General features: G+C 48.8%; 1 protein-coding gene across 8 annotated transcripts in view; it reads left to right on the forward strand.

Annotated features, from left to right (window-relative positions):
• RAPGEF6 (Rap guanine nucleotide exchange factor 6) overlaps positions 1-15,665 on the forward strand; it is a 169,550-nt gene that overhangs the window by 92,255 nt on the left and 61,630 nt on the right. For all 8 annotated transcript variants that reach the window (XR_010306358.1, XM_064161533.1, XM_064161537.1 and 5 more), the window contains one exon: positions 14,715-14,846. Coding sequence is in view for 7 of the 8 variants with exons in the window: in XM_064161533.1 (XP_064017603.1) it covers positions 14,715-14,846 (132 nt within the window). In the remaining variant the exon portion in view is untranslated. The remainder of the gene's footprint in view (positions 1-14,714; positions 14,847-15,665) is intronic.

Below are 15,665 nucleotides of genomic sequence, written 5' to 3' on the forward strand. Positions count from 1 at the left end.
ATGGGCAGAGATACCTTCCACTAGCCCAGCTTGCTCAAGGCCTCATCCAGCCTGGCCATGAACGCCTCCAGGTAGGAAGCATCTCTGACCTCCCTAGGCAACCTGTTTCAGTGTCTCACCATCTTCACTGGAAATAATTTCTTCCTAATCTCCACTCCAAACCTGCCCTCCTCATGCTTCAGTCCATTCCCCTTCATCCTGGCACTACAACCCTTGTAAAAGTCTCTTCCCAGCTATCTGTAGCTCTCTTCAGGTACTGGAAGGCTGCTCTAAGGTCTTCCCAGAGGCTTCTCGTCCTCCAGGCTGAACAAGTCCAACTCTCTCAGCTTTTCCTCATAGGGGATGTGCTCCAGCCCTCTGATCTTCTTCATGGCTCTTCTGGACCTGCTCTGTCAGTTCCATGTTCTTCTTATGCTGGTGGCACCAACCTGGAGTCTCATGAGAGCAGTGAAGAGGGGCAAAATGCCCTCCCTCCCCCTGCTGGTCACACTTTCTTTGATGTAGCCCAGCACATGGCTGCTTTCTGCACTGCCAGTGACCATTGCTGGCTCATGTTGAGTTTTTCATGATCCTGCACCCCCAGGTCTTCCTCTTCAAGACTGCTCTCAAGTCACTCCTCACCCAGCCTTTATTTCTGCTTGGAATTGCCCCAACCCAGGTGTAGGTAGGACTTTGCACTTGGGCTTGTTGAACTTTACGAGGTTGGCTTGGGACCACCTCTGCAGCCTGTCACAAGTCCCTTTGGAGAGATCCTTTCCCTCCAATGTCTCAGCCAGACCACGCAGCTTGGCATCACCCACAGACTTGCTAAGGATGCCTCAATCCCACTGTCCATGTTGCTGATGAAGATGTTGAACAGCAACAGCACTGATCCCAGTACCAACCACTTGTCACTGGTCTCCTTTCAGACACGCAGCCACTGACCACAACTCCCTGCTACTTCAGCAGTCCCATCCTTTTCCACAGGTGAATTTCTGAAGCTTGGAAGTTTCCACTCCTCCTCCAAAGCCGAGTTGTTTGCGTGTCAGGCGCTTAGTGTTATCAGGAGCTAAGGCATGGCAGTAATCTATAATTTAGACAGAAGAAAACCAAATTAAAATTGCATTACATGTGTGGTTTAAGGCAACACCAGAATTCAGTTTGAAATTCTGTCCTCGTGTCACCTTCTTTTAACTAAGGCAACGTAGCACTTCAGGGGATTTGATTTTCTACGCACGGGAGGAGCCATGAAGACCCAGAAGCTCTTAGCTGCTGGAGGCATGCAGCAACCCCTGGGGAGTTTTAATTCTTTTAGACAGTTTTGTTGGGTTTCCCCCCCTTGTTTTCTGGGGTTTTGGAAGGCTGGAGTTGTTTTAGGAAGGGTAGTTTCTGGGGCTGGTGTGAATGGTGTCAGCGTGGTCCTTATTTCTTGAGGTTTCTGGCTGTGGGACCAGTAATAATTGGAGTGAATGTGTACTGTGATAGGTTTGGAAATAATTATTGCCAGCAAGTCTGTCTTTTGGACATCTTAAGGAGGAAAATGATCTGATGTTTTGCATGGTTGGATTGGCAGCATTTTCTTTGCCCATTATTGGAGATTCAGAGTTAGGCTGCCCGGTTCAAGAGAGACAGGGAACTGCTGGAGGATTACAGAGCTGCTGAGGGGCCTGGAGCATCTCTGTGAGGAGGGAAGGCTGAGAGCTCTGGGGCTGTTGAGCCTGGAGAAGAGTAGCTTGAGCTGAGATCTGATCAATGCTTAGCAAGAGATAAAGGTTAGGGGGCAAGAGAATGGGGCTGGATTGTGCCCAGGTTGTGGATGCTTCCTCTCTGGAGGTGTTCAAAGCCAGGTTGGATGAGGCCTTGGGCAGCCTGTTTTAGTGGGAAGTGTCCCTGCCTATGGCAGGGGGTTGGAACTGGATGAGCCTTAAGCTCCCTTCCAACCCAAACCATTCTATAATTTGATTCATAACTAAAGGGTGGAGGGCAAGGAGATGAGGCCATACTTGCATCACTGCTGCCCAGTGACAGGACAAGGGGCAGTGGGCACAAACTGGAACCCAGGAGGTTCCATCTGAACAAGAGGAGAAACTTCTTTAGTGTAAAGGTGCTGGAGCCCTGGAGCAGGTTGCCCAGAGAGATTGTGGAGTCTCCTTCTGTGGAGAGATTCCAGACCCATCTGGACATTGTTATTCTGAGCAACCTGCTGTGGATGTCCCTGCTTTAGCAGTGGGCTTGGACTGGCTGATGTCCAGAGGTCCCTTCCAACCCCCACTATGCTGGGATTCTGAGATTTTATCTTAACCTGTTGCAAAACATTTGATCCTTCAGTTAGCTTTAAATACATGATTGCTTCTGTGCCACTGGTGGAACATCTGTGGTCTTTAAGAAGGAAATGTGCTTGTTTGCACTAAGTTAGTCGAGGACTGATGTCAGCATAGGTAATTCACTGGGCTCATCTTACCCTCTCTGTGGATACCTAAGTGGCCTCTTTCCGTATCTCAGAGGAGCAACTTTCTCCTCTCCCATTAACACAGCTCTCAGTTGTATTTTAAACATGCATTTTTTTTTAACTGGAGCAGAAAATGGCTGGTATGTAAAAGGTGAAGTTACAAAGCAGGGTGATTTTGAGACCAATCCTTGGGAAAAAGGCTAAAGAAAATCCTGCAGAAGAACTTCAGAGAGCTCCAGTTGGTTTTGGTGGCTTCTCATGATTTTCCTGACAGGATATGTGAGATGATAAAAATAATTTCCTTACTGGTGCCAAGAAAAAAAAGTCAGGTTTGGGCTTTTTCTTGTTTGGGGGGAGGTTTGTAGTTTTTTTTTGTTGGACAATTTTTTGTTGTTGTTGGGGTTGGTTTTTGTTTGGGGTGTGGGGTTGGGGTCTCTATGTTGTTATTTTTTCCCCCTGTTTTTCTTCTTAGATGGAATGGATGTAATGGATGAGAGCAAAAAGTGGGATCCAGAAAGGCTTTGCTTGGTGAGAGACTGACTGCATGTCAGTGGGAGTAAGCATTGCTGCTCTCATTTCAGTAGGTTGTAGAAAGACAAAATAGAACTAATTAAAGGAATTGGTTATCCTGTGAAAATGAACGAGCCAAACAGTGCTGCTGAGCTGCAGAGTTTGTCAACTGCTTCCTGACAGTTGATACAGATCTTGGAAATGCCAGGTCTAGGGATTTGTTTTTTTCTAAACTGAGGCTTTCATAGACTTAGTGAGTTTGGAAAAGATGGGCTGAGATCAAGTGCAGCCATCAACCTAAGGCACTTAATGGGTTCCAGCTTAAAAGAGTGGAAACCTCATAATGGAAAACCTCACACAGTAAACGAAATACAATATATATGTGCCTTAAAATGGAGGTTCTTGGAGTCTGGAAGCTGATTGTAGAGGTGAGGTGGCTGGGGCTGGAGTGGAGGTGAGGTTCAGGCTGGAGTGGAGGTGAGGTTCACTCTGGATTGGAGGTGAGGTTCAGGCTGGGGTGGAGATGAGGTTCAGTCTGAGGTGGAAGTGAGGTTCTGTCTGGAGTGGAGGTGAGGAGACTGGGTTGTTGGAGAGGTGAGATTCACTCTGGAGTGGAGGTGAGGTTCACTCTGGAGTGGAGGTGAGGAGACTGGGTTGGTGGAGAGGTGAGGTTCACTCTGGAGTGGAGGTGAGGTTCAGTCTGGAGTGGAGGTGAGGAGACTGGGTTGGTGGAGAGGTGAGGTTCACTCTGGAGTGGAGGTGAGGTTCAGTCTGGAGTGGAGGTGAGGAGACTGGGTTGGTGGAGAGGTGAGGTTCACTCGAGTGGAGGTGAGGTTCAGTCTGGAGCGGAGGTGAGGAGACTGGGTTGGTGGAGAGGTGAGGTTCACTCTGGAGTGGAGGTGAGGTTCAGTCTGGAGCGGAGGTGAGGAGACTGGGTTGGTGGAGAGGTGAGGTTCACTCTGGAGTGGAGGTGAGGTTCAGTCTGGAGTGGAGGTGAGGAGACTGGGTTGGTGGAGAGGTGAAGTTCACTCGAGTGGAGGTGAGGTTCAGTCTGGAGCGGAGGTGAGGAGACTGGGTTGGTGGAGAGGTGAGGTGCGTATGTTGGTGGAGAGGTGGGGAATTTGAGTCTGCAGTAGAGGTGAGGTGGTTTGGGCTCGTGGGGCCGGTGCAGGCGCGGGGGTGCTGAGCTGGTGTAGCAGTGGCAGGTGGGTTTTGTGGTGACACAGCAGAAGGAGGTGGGCAGCAGCGGCACGGGGCTGTGGCGTGCTGGCCCTCTGGTGTTGGATGGCAATAAACCCTGCGTCGTTTCTGAACATTGTTCTTGCTGGCAGCATTTCAGGGAACTTGAGAAAAGCAAATAAGGGATGAGGTTACTGACAATCTGTAAAACCCAAGGACAGCAAATGTGCTTAGCCAGCCTAGGAGAGGACAGACTGTTCCCTCGGAGGCTGATGCTTCTGCTGTGTCCAGACTGGATCTATTGGTTGTAAACATCCAGCCAGGGACCTGGGAAAACTGATGAAAAACTTTGTTATCGAGGAGTATCAAATAAAGAAGGAGCCCAAACTTCTGCTTCCTTATTGCCCATTTTCTTTCCATTAATCTGAGTCTGTAATGGACTCCATGCACCGAGAGAATGATGTGGACTCTGCTTCCTTCAGTAATTTGGTTTCTGATGATGAGTCCTTTGGCTGCTGCACTCATTGCAGAGTGCTTCTGAATATGTTTATTAGTTCTGCTGTTTGCTGCAGCGGGGAAGATGAGGGTGAAAAAAGGTAATTCACAAATCTTTTGTACCCCTGTGAATAATATTTTGCAAGCTGATGTTGTCTGCTCCTTTGCAGGATGTGCTTTCCTAATATCCAAACCGTGCCAGGAAATGCTGATAACTGCTTTCAAAACATGTGGCACAAAGGCACAGATGTGGCTTTTCCATAGGGGAGAGGTACCAGCAAATCCCAAAGTCAGCCATGAAGAGCATGGTACCTGTGCTGGAAGGAGGTTCTTCTGGTTCCTTTCCATGGAGAGAGTGGGAAATAGACAATAATCTCAGTGCAGCCCTCCTGTGACATAACTTCACTGATGATTTCTGTGCTTGTCTTTCTCTAAACGCTGCAGTGACTTTTTTGGAGCCTTAATTTTTAGCAAGTCCTGTGAGGAGCAGCTAAGGGAACTGGGTTTGTTGAGTCTAGAGAAGAGGAGGCTGAAGGGAGACCTTACTTTGTACAACTCTCTGAATGGAGGTTAGAGTGAGTTGGGCATTGGTCTCTTAAGTAACAAGAGGACACAGCCTCAGGTTGCACCAAAGGAGGGATATCAGGAAAAATATCTTTGCTTAGGGAGTGATCAGGCATTGGAACAGGGAATCTGAATCCCTGGAGGGGTTCAGAAAATGTGTAGACATGACACTCTGGGTTTGGTGGCCACGCTGGTGTTGGGTTTATGGTTGGAGCCAGTGCTCTTTGAGGTCTTTTCCAGCCATACTGATTCTATAACTCTTTGCAAACTGTTCTGGGGAGCACATACAGGAAAGCTGCCCTCAGGCAGTCACCTCGTCAGAGACCATGTAACGTGCTCTGTTGGCCAGGGCATGTGCAATCTCAAAGGTCTGTTGTACTAAAATTAGCCTCTAATTGAGTTCCCAAGTGCTCTGTGTGACATCACTGCTAAGAGTAAATGGTGCCTACGTAGGATGGAAATGTCACTGCAGACGCACTCTGCTTGGGCCTGCTTGGGCTCTGTTAGCTTGAGAGATGTACCTGAGTCACAGATTGCACTGCATTGGAAGGGACACTCAAAGATTATCTTGTCCAGCCTCCCCTGCAGTCAACAGGGACACCTTACAGAATCACAGCACCTCAGAGGTTGGAAGAGATCTCCAGAGGTCATCCAGTCCAGCTCCCCTGCCAAGGCAGGATCACCTAAGCTAGTTTGCACAGGAATACATCTGGGTGGGTTTGGAAAGTCTCCAGAGAAGAAAACTCCACAGCCTCTTCCAGTGCTCAGTCACTCTGACTGTAAAGAAGTTTCTCCTTCTGTTGAGCTGAAACCTTCTCTGTTCCAGTTTGTAGCTGTTGCTCCTTGGCTGATTGCTGCTGATCACCAAAAAGAGCTTGGCCCCAGGCACTGCCCCCCACCCTGCAGGTATTTGTACACACTGATCAGATCTCCCCTCAGCCTTCTGCAGGCTGCACAGCTCCAGGGCTCTCTGTCTCTCTTCACAGGGGAGATGCTCAAATCTCTAATTAGAACAGGCTGCCCAGGACCACATCAATTCTGATCTTGAGTGTCTCCAGGGATGTGGCCTCAACTACATGCATGGGCAACCTGTTTCAGGAGTCCTGCAGGCCTTCCTCATGGAGTAGGTTCTCCAACCCATTGATTGTCTTTGTGGCCCTCCTTTGGGCTCTCTTTAGTCTGCTTGCTTACTCTGTGAATTGTAAGGACCACAGAACTGGACATAGTACTCAAGATGTGGCCTGCCCAGCTCCGAGTTGGATGATCATGGCTCTTTCTCTGCTGGTGAAGTCCTTGTAGGTGCAACCCAAGATTGATCTGCCTTCATTGCTGCAGCAGCAGCACACTGACACATTTGATTTATTGTCCACCAGGACCTCTTAGTAAGGCTGCTCCTCAGTTATACAGATCCCAGCCTGTACTGGGCTTTCTGGGTCATCCCTCTCAGGGCCAGGACCTTGGAGTGATCTTCGTTAAACTTCCTACAGTTCTTGCTAGGGAATGGTGGGAACCTCATCACTCTGGGAGAAATCAGCACATCATTGCTCTCCCCTTGTGACCAAACTAGTGTTGGAAAGTTGGCAATTCTGTATTAAACCACCATGTTTGGAGATGCAAGCCCTCTGCTCTGAGGTTAGGCTGAGAGAGTTGGGGTTGTTCAGCCTGGAGAAACTCCTGGGAGACCTTCTGGTCACCTTTGAGGACTCCAAGGGCCTGATCAGAAAGCAGGAGACAGGCTTTTCAGCAGGGCCTGTCTTGACAGGACAAGGGGTGATGGTTTAACACTGAAAGAAGATTTAGACTGGAGAGAAGGAGGTAATTTTTTTCCAGTGAGGGTAGCAAGACCCTGGCTCAAGTTGCCCATAATGCCCCAACCTCACCTTTCCAGGTCAGGTTGTTTGGGACTGATCAACCTGCTGCTCTAGCTGCAGATGACTGCAGGAATTGTTGGACCTTTGAAGGTCCTTTTCAACTCAACTAATTCCATAATTCTATGTCCTGATTGACTGTTAAAAGGAAACAATACTCAAATCAAATGCTCTTTCCAGGGACCTTGTTGAAGAGGGTAGAGATGGAGTGGTTCACCCTACCAACCCTGTTGCTTTCAGGTGTCATCCTGAGTTACTGCTGCTAGTTTGCGGTGTACTGTTCCAGATTTCTTCTCATTCAGACTGTTTACAGTCAATAATCGAATGTATTAACATTCATTGCATGTTTTGAATGGCTAACTGGTAAATCAGTAATTGGAGAATATTGGCTGTACAATTTGTTCCTGTGTTGGACATATTTACTGGCTCTTGGAGGTTAAATGCCGTGTGACTGAAGTTTGTGACCTTTTTGCTCTATTAATTGGTTTCACCAAATCTTTGGTGGTTCTGTTCTCTTTATCCACTTTTTATCTGATAATTTTAGCTAGCCAGAGAATGTCCCTGTTGGTCCAGAGCAGTGTGGTGCCATACGTGCCTCTTGGTGTCACGCAAAGCATGGTTGGAGCCGGTTCCTTGGAACACCTTTGGGCAGGGCAGCATGCAGTAGGATCTGTGTTGTCTTAGGGTTCCTCCCTTTTTATTCTGATTCCTCACCTCACTGCATGTCATCCATTACCCCTGACATGCACTGTTTCTTTCCACTTCCTTCCCAAGGACTGTCTATTTTTCCAAGGAATGCCCAAGGACAGATATAAACAGAGATTCTTCTCTCCCTCACTTAATTGCTTTCACAGTGTCCTGTTGCTGAGGTTTTATGTCCATCAGCTTCATCCAGCTGTTCAGAGCTGGATGCTCAGTCACTCCAGCTCTCTCTCTCCACTCAAACCAATAAATCAGCTTCTTGATACAGTTTGTCTTCTACAACTTGTGGAAGTCGTGAGTGTTCTTTCTGTGCAGGTAGAACAAAAAGCTCTTACGTGCGCTGCTCTTCAGGTTTGGTTTCTTTTTATCACAAGAGATTCTGCACTGTATTTGTGCATTAGGAGGAAAGACATGATTGGGGCTTGTAGAAGTTTTTGGGATTTCTCTGGTTTAGTTGGGTTTTATTTGAGGTTTGGGGGTGTTTAGCAGCAGGAAGGCTGCTCCCCTTGCTTCAGTGTAGTGTGGCTGCACCCGTGAAATCACAGCAGGACCCAAGCTCCTAGAGGACCATGTGGAGTCTTCACCTCCTGGGTGTTTTTAGAGTGCTTGTAGTGTAGAGTTCAGGATTCTGTGGATGACATTTTTATTAACTGTTACTCAGAATTGAATTTTATGTTGTCTTGCCCTCTGCCCTCACTTCATGAACCAGCCCCAGCTGTGTCCCAGCAAGTGGGATGGAATGGAGTCTGTGTACCAGCTTCAGAAGTCTCACAGCCCTTCAACAAAGGGTGGTTCAGACTGCTATCACTTGAGGAGTGTGTGACAAGACAAGACTGATTCTACCTTTAGGATGAGCTTCTGAAGGAGGTAGTATTTTTTTTTCCTCGTTTCCCATTGTAGTTTGCAATATCTTTAGAAATTTCCTTCTTGATTCAAGTGTGTCTCCTGACTGGGTGGAGGGCACAGCTGTAGGTGGCTGTGCAGGCTGTTAACTTTTCTTTCCTGGAGTTCCTTTCCCATCCAGTTGTGAACCATAGTGTGGCATTCCAGAGTGGGTTTGGTGCTAAATATCCCTTTGTTGGGAAAGGTCAGTCACAAGGATGTGCTGGCTCTGAGGTAGGGCCTGGCTGTGCCAGTGTGTCAGGTGGCCTCATGTTGGAATTGCAGATTATCCTTTTTTGTGAGGAAATGGAATTGCTCCAGTTTGAAGTGGTGAGCAAGTGGGCTGCTGCTGCTGCTGTGGGGAGTGCTTAGCAGAAGTTTGTGGGTGTTCAGAGTTTCTCTGTCTGCAGCTGCTGGGTCACACAGCTAGCCAGAGGATAACCCCAGAATCTCTCAGCATGGTGGGGTTGGAAGGGACCTCTGGAGATGAGCCAGTCCAACCCCCCTGCTAATGCAGGGCACCCACAGCAGCTTGCCCAGGATCACAATGGCCAGAGGGGGTTGGAATCTTTGCAGAGAAGGAGACTCCGCAGCCTCTCTGGGCAGCCTGATCCTGGGTTCCGGTTTGTGCCTGTTGCCCTTTGTCTTGTCACTGTGCACTACTTACAAGGGTCTCTCCTCATCCTTTTGCCCCCCACCCTTTAGTTGTTGCTGAACATTGATCAGATCCCAACTCAAGCTGCTCTTCTCCAGGCTCAACAGCCTCAGGGCTCTCAGCCTTCCTCCTCACAGAGATTCTCCAGGCCCCTCATCATCTTTGTAATCATCCACTGAACTCTTTCCAGTAGTTCCTTGTCTCTCTTGAACTGGAGAGCCCAGAACTGGAGGAACTGGACCTAGTACTCCAAATGTGGCCTTGCTAGGATGATGTGATCCTGGGACCTCCCTTGACCTGCTGGACACATTGTTCTGAATGCATCTCATCAGACCATTTGACTTCTTGTCCACAAGGGCTCATTGCTGGCTCACGCTGAACTCATCCACCAGCACTCCCAGGTCCTCCAGTGTTTCCAGATACTGCTGTGACTGAAACCAGAGTTCCTAAATTCTTCCCACAAACAAATCATAAATAGAGGACCTTTACTGAACAATAGTTAAGGCAATGACAGAGCATTAGGTTGGAAGAGACCTCCAAGTTCATCTAGTCAAACCTATCACCCAGCCCTGTCCAGTCAACTAGACCATGGCACTAAGTGCCTCATCCAGGCTTTTCTTGAACACCTCCAGGGAGGACACCACTAGTGACAGCTGCCAACTGGATGTGGCACCATTCACCACCACTCTCTGGGCCCAGCCCTCCAGCCAGTTCTTGACCCATACCAGAGTGCATCTGTCCAAGCCACAAGCTGCCAGCTTTGCCAGGAGCTGCTTGTGGCAGACAGTGTCGAAGGCTTTGCTCAAGTCCAGGTAGACTACATCCACAGCCTGCCCCACATTCGCTAGGCAGGTAACCTGATCATAAATGGAGATCAGGTTGGTCAGGCAGGACCTGTCCTTCCTAAAAGCAGCTTCACCCTCACATCCAGGGAGGTGGTGGAGGCACTGTCCCTTGAGGTCTTCAAGAAAAGACTGGATGAGGCACTTAGTGCCATGGTCTGGTTGACTGGCTAGGGCTGGGTGCTAGGTTGGACTGGATGATCTTGGAGGTCTCTTCCAACCTGGGTGATTCTATGATTCTGTGATTCTATGATTCTAAGTCCTTCCTGTGTCTGCTATCGTGCTGTTACAGAAACAGCCTGTTCATGGATTGCTGCTTAGTGAGCTCTGAGAGAAAGAACAATCAGTTTGGGTCATAAAAATGACATCCAAAGGACAGAAGCTGTGATTTATTTTGGGAGATTGAGTCGAGTGGCAAGCAGCACTTTAAAGGTCACTTGTCTCAAATAAACCTTATCTCTCTCTCAAATTTAAAGACATATTGCAGGGTTTCCTTGCATCTAACCTGCATTAAATGTCTTTTAGAAGAACAGATTGCAGAGTCCACCAGGAGCATGGGACATGCCCATGTGCTTTAGAGGTGATGGAAATGAATGGGAGTGCTGGCAGGGGGATGAAGCTCACTGGTAAATGATTAATGAGTTGATAGGAAATACTCCTTTGGGAAGGATGGTGGTGTTCTGAGTTGGTCTTCATTGTGTGGTTGGGTGAATGGCACACAGAGGACAGTGTATTATATCTCCACTTGTCTCGTTCCCATAGAACTTCTCAACCTAAGTAAGAGAATGGTCTTTATCACAAGAACCTCAAAATCCAAACTAAATGAGGGAGTAAGAACTGTGGCAGTGTGTATCTGTGTGTCTTTGGGCCAGAACAGGCTTCAAGAGTGTCACAGTTTGGTTGTGTCCTGGTGAATCCCTCAAAGTCAGTTCTGCTTTTTGTCCTTCTCATTTCTTTCCTGGAGACTGTTCAAAGTTCGAAAATCATTCTGAGTTTGGATAACAGTGACCTTAGATGAGATTTCCTTTTGTGTCTGTCATCACAGTCAGCCTGGAACTTGCTCATGGATAGAAAGAATCCCAGAATCTCAGCATGGTGAGGATTGGAAGGGGTCTCTGAAGATTGTCCAGTCCAATCCCCTTGCTAAAGCAGGCTCACCCATGGCAGCTTGCCCAGGATCACAATGGCCAGGGGGATTTGGAATCTCTCCACAGAAGGAGACTCCACAACCTGTCTGGCAGCCTACTCCAAGGACCTGGCACCCTCACGCTAAAGAAGTTTCTCCTCCTGTTCAGATGGTACCAATTTGTACCCGTTCATTGTCCCTTGTTCTGTCACTGGGCACCACTGAGACGAGTCTGGCCCCATCCTCTTGATGCTGGTACCTGTTGGTCAGATGCCCTCTCAGGCTGAACAGCCCCAGGTCTCAGACTCTCCTCATCAGGAATATTCTCCTTTCTCTTGATCACCTTGTGATTTCCCACTGTCTGTATTATCGCAGCCAGCGAGGAGCTTCCTCGGGGGTGGGAAGAAATCTGACTGCAGCTGAGCACAGAGCCGGTTGTTCGGAACAGGAAGGTTATAAAGATGCAGACAGGCTGAGGGGCTTGCAGCAAACCCCTGTTCTGGTTAGGCTGGGGTAGTGAATCCGTACGGCTTGCTTTGTCCTCTCATTGGCTAAAAACTCAGGATTTTGCAATCCCACCATTCTCCAGCGTGCCAGGGGCTGCCAGCAGCCCCGCTCAGCAATGAGCAAGTGCTGGCCGCGGTCCTCCTGGCAGGCGCTGCGCTGTCCTTGCTGGGACGTGCACCTCTCTGCTGGCCGCTAGCACTGCGGTGTGCTTGCGGAGGAGCCGGCTGGCGTCTGGAGCTCCGGGAGCCAAGCAGCAGTGTCACCCTGCAGCGCAGCCCTCTCCAGCAGCGGTGTCACCCTGCAGCGCAGCCCTCTCCAGCAGCGGTGTCACCCTGCAGCGCAGCCCTCTCCAGCAGCGGTGTCACCCTGCAGCGCAGCCCTCTCCAGCAGCGGTGTCACCCTGCAGCGCAGCCCTCTCCAGCAGCGGTGTCACCCTGCAGCGCAGCCCTCTCCAGCAGCGGTGTCACCCTGCAGCGCAGCCCTCTCCAGCAGCGGTGTCACCCTGCAGCGCAGCCCTCTCCAGCAGCGGTGTCACCGTGCAGCGCAGCCCTCTCCAGCAGCGGTGTCACCCTGCAGCGCAGCCCTCTCCAGCAGCGGTGTCACCCTGCAGCGCAGCCCTCTCCAGCAGCGGTGTCACCCTGCAGCGCAGCCCTCTCCAGCAGCGGTGTCACCCTGCAGCGCAGCCCTCTCCAGCAGCGGTGTCACCCTGCAGCGCAGCCCTCTCCAGCAGCGGTGTCACCGTGCAGCGCAGCCCTCTCCAGCAGCGGTGTCACCGTGCAGCGCAGCCCTCTCCAGCAGCGGTGTCACCCTGCAGCGCAGCCCTCTCCAGCAGCGGTGTCACCCTGCAGCGCAGCCCTCTCCGGCCACTGCTCGCTGCTGGAACGGAGGCAGCAGATGGGCAGAAGCAGGGAGATGACCTCCATCAGCGCCGCGGGCAGCAAAAGAGCGCTGGCTTAGCTGGAGCCCAAAGCGCCGCGGGTGTGAGGGAAGCTAATGCAGCACTTTGTGCCTGCTGTCCATTAGTGGATGGATAGTGATTTCTGAACGCGGCACCACAACGTGTCCTGCACACCACTGTATTGGGATTTTAACTGTAACCAGCTAGCGCTGCAGAACGGAATGAATTCACAGCTTCCCTGCTTCCCTTCTCTGCAGTTTGTTTCATGGCAAAGTTTGAGGTTGCATCTGAGAGGGTTTGCAAACATCAGAATGATCTGCCCGGGACAGTGGTGGAGTCGCCATCCTTGGAGGCGTTTAAGCAACATGTGGACCTGGTGCTTAGGGACAAGGTTTAGTGGTGACCTTGCAGTGCTGGGTCAGAGGCTGGACTGGATGATCTTGAAGGTCTCTTCCAACCAAAGCTGTTCTGTGATCTCAGTGCATGTCAGCTCTTACCCTGTGTGCTGACACATCGCCAGTGTACCTTTGGGCCATGGGACTGAATTCTGTCAGCTGAGTGCTTTGACCTTTTTTTGCTGTTCTTCAACCCTGAAAATAGAATTTTCTTTTTCTTTTCTTTTTTTTTTCCTCCCCCAACCCGTAAAACTTTTTGGTGTCTAAACATAGGCTTCAAAGTGTTGTGTTCTCTTGTGGTTGGATCAAGTTTGCTATTTTATACCTCTTGCTTCCATGGTTTTTTTTCCTTTTTATGGGACTTTGTGAAAGTTTAGCAGTCTCTCACTTTTGACACTTTGTCCTTCTCCAGATACACATGAACACACAGATTAATTTATGGGTTGGATAATTCTTCCTTTCTTTTTGTGAGTAAAATGATATACAAGAGATAGAACAATGTAAATATCAGGATGGTGGAAAATGGCTTTGTGGTCTTTAAATTCCAAGAGGTATTTTACAAGAGGATGGGCAGGCTCAATTAGCAGCTGACAATGAGAAGGTCATTGAGAATTACATTATTTTTGATAATCAAAATCATAGAATGGTTTGGCTTGGAAGGGACCCTCAAGATCATCCAGTTCCAACAACCCTGCCATGAACAGGGACACCTTCCTCTAGCTGAGTTTGCTCAAGGCATCATCCAACCTGGCTTTTGAACACCTCCAAGAAGGAGACATCCACAGCCTGTTTGGGCAACCTGTTCCAGTGTCTCACCACCCCCACTGGAAAGAATTTCTTCCTAATCTCCAGTCTAAATCTCCCTTTCTCCAGCTCCAAGCCATTGCCCCTCTTTCTATCAACACAAACCCTTGTAAAAACTTCCTCCTCATGTTATCATTTAGAAATGAGGGCTTCAGAGCTGGACCCTTACCTTATAGTATTCCATGTGGCTCTGATTCTTCAAAAGCCTACTACTGACTTTTTTTTTTTTTTGAGTATGAAGAGCTTGTTTGTGGCCTCCAATCATGCACTAAGGTTTATATATCTATGTATTTGTGTTCATTTACAGACAGATTACTGAAACAGAAATGTTATTGTACCTGCTTGGACCAGAAATTCACAATATTCTTTCTGTAGACTCATTATCCTAAAGGAAACTCAAAGCATTTTATGGTCCAAACCTTTTTGTTGCATTACTCCTCGTTCTACATTGATGTTTTCTAAGGGTTGTTTTTGAACTGAGTTTATAACGAATTGAGTTTATAAACAAGAATCTTACTTCATAGGGGATTGCATCATAAAATGATGTTTAAGGCTGCAGGCCAGCATCATGTGTGTCATTTTAGATGCTTTTGAGCTTGTTGGTGTATATCCATTAGCTGTCCTGAACATAAAACCTGTCTCTCATGGAAGTAGGCATAATTTTGTTGTGTAAAGGGGTGAAGGTGATTGGGGCAACCTTAGTGTGAGTCAGCTTTTCCTCAATATGTTCATCAAGCTACAGATGGGCATTCAGGTGTTTAACACAAGTTTTATGAGTGGCTTTGTCTCCAGATCAGACTTACCCATCTTGTTTTCCTTCTTTCTTCCTCCTTTTCCCCAAATCCCACTGTCTTTCCAGCTTCCAGCTGATCTTACCAAGATGCATCTTACGGACAATCCCCACCCTCAGGTGACTCACGTCCCCTCCAGCCAGTCGGGATGTAGCATTGCCAGTGACTCTGGGAGCAGCAGCCTCTCTGATATTTACCAGGTAAAACTGCGTTTGGTCCTCACTTCTCCTTCCTTCTTTCATATTGTGTCCATTTCTGGGCTCCCCGGCATGGAAATACTGGAGAGAGTCCAGCAGAGGGCCACAAAGATGCCGAGGGGTCTGGAGCATCTGTGTGAGAAGGAAAGGCTGAGAGCTCTGGGGCAGTTGAGCCTGGAGAAGAGCAGCCCCAGAGGGGATCTGAGTAATGCTCAGCAACAGCTAAAGGTTAGGGGGCAAGAGGATGGGGCCAGATTCTTGTCAGTGGTGCCCAAAGACAAAATAAGGGGCAATGGGCATGAAAGGGAACCCAGGAGGTTCCATCTGAACAGAAGGAGAAGATTCTCTGGTGTGAGGGTGTTGGAGCCCTGGAGCAGGCTGCCCAGAGAGGTTGTGAAGTCTCCTCTGCAGAGCTTCTAACCCCACCTCTGGCCATTGTGATCCTGGGCAAGCTGCTGTGGGTACCTCTGCTTTGGTAGGGGGCTTGGACTAACTGATGTCCAGAGGTCTCTTCCAACCCCTACCATTCCATGATTGTAAAAACAAAACCAGTGGCCCTTTACCTAAGGGAAATCTTGATCTTCTGCATATCCCTGTGATCTCATCTGATTTGCCACTTCCACAGCCACACAGAAAGCTCTTTTTGTTGCTTTTCACATCTTTATATACCAATGAACATCTCAAGGCTTGGAAGAGTCACATTTGATGATTTATGGGATCATTCTCCATTCTGAAACAAATTTCATGAATCATTCCTGTGTTTCAAATCCCTTCCTTGATTATTTGTATTTATTGATCATAACAGATGTTCTGTTCTGCAAA

Source organism: Pogoniulus pusillus, chromosome 22 (genome assembly GCF_015220805.1).
Source record: "Pogoniulus pusillus isolate bPogPus1 chromosome 22, bPogPus1.pri, whole genome shotgun sequence".
Lineage (NCBI taxonomy): Eukaryota > Metazoa > Chordata > Aves > Piciformes > Lybiidae > Pogoniulus > Pogoniulus pusillus.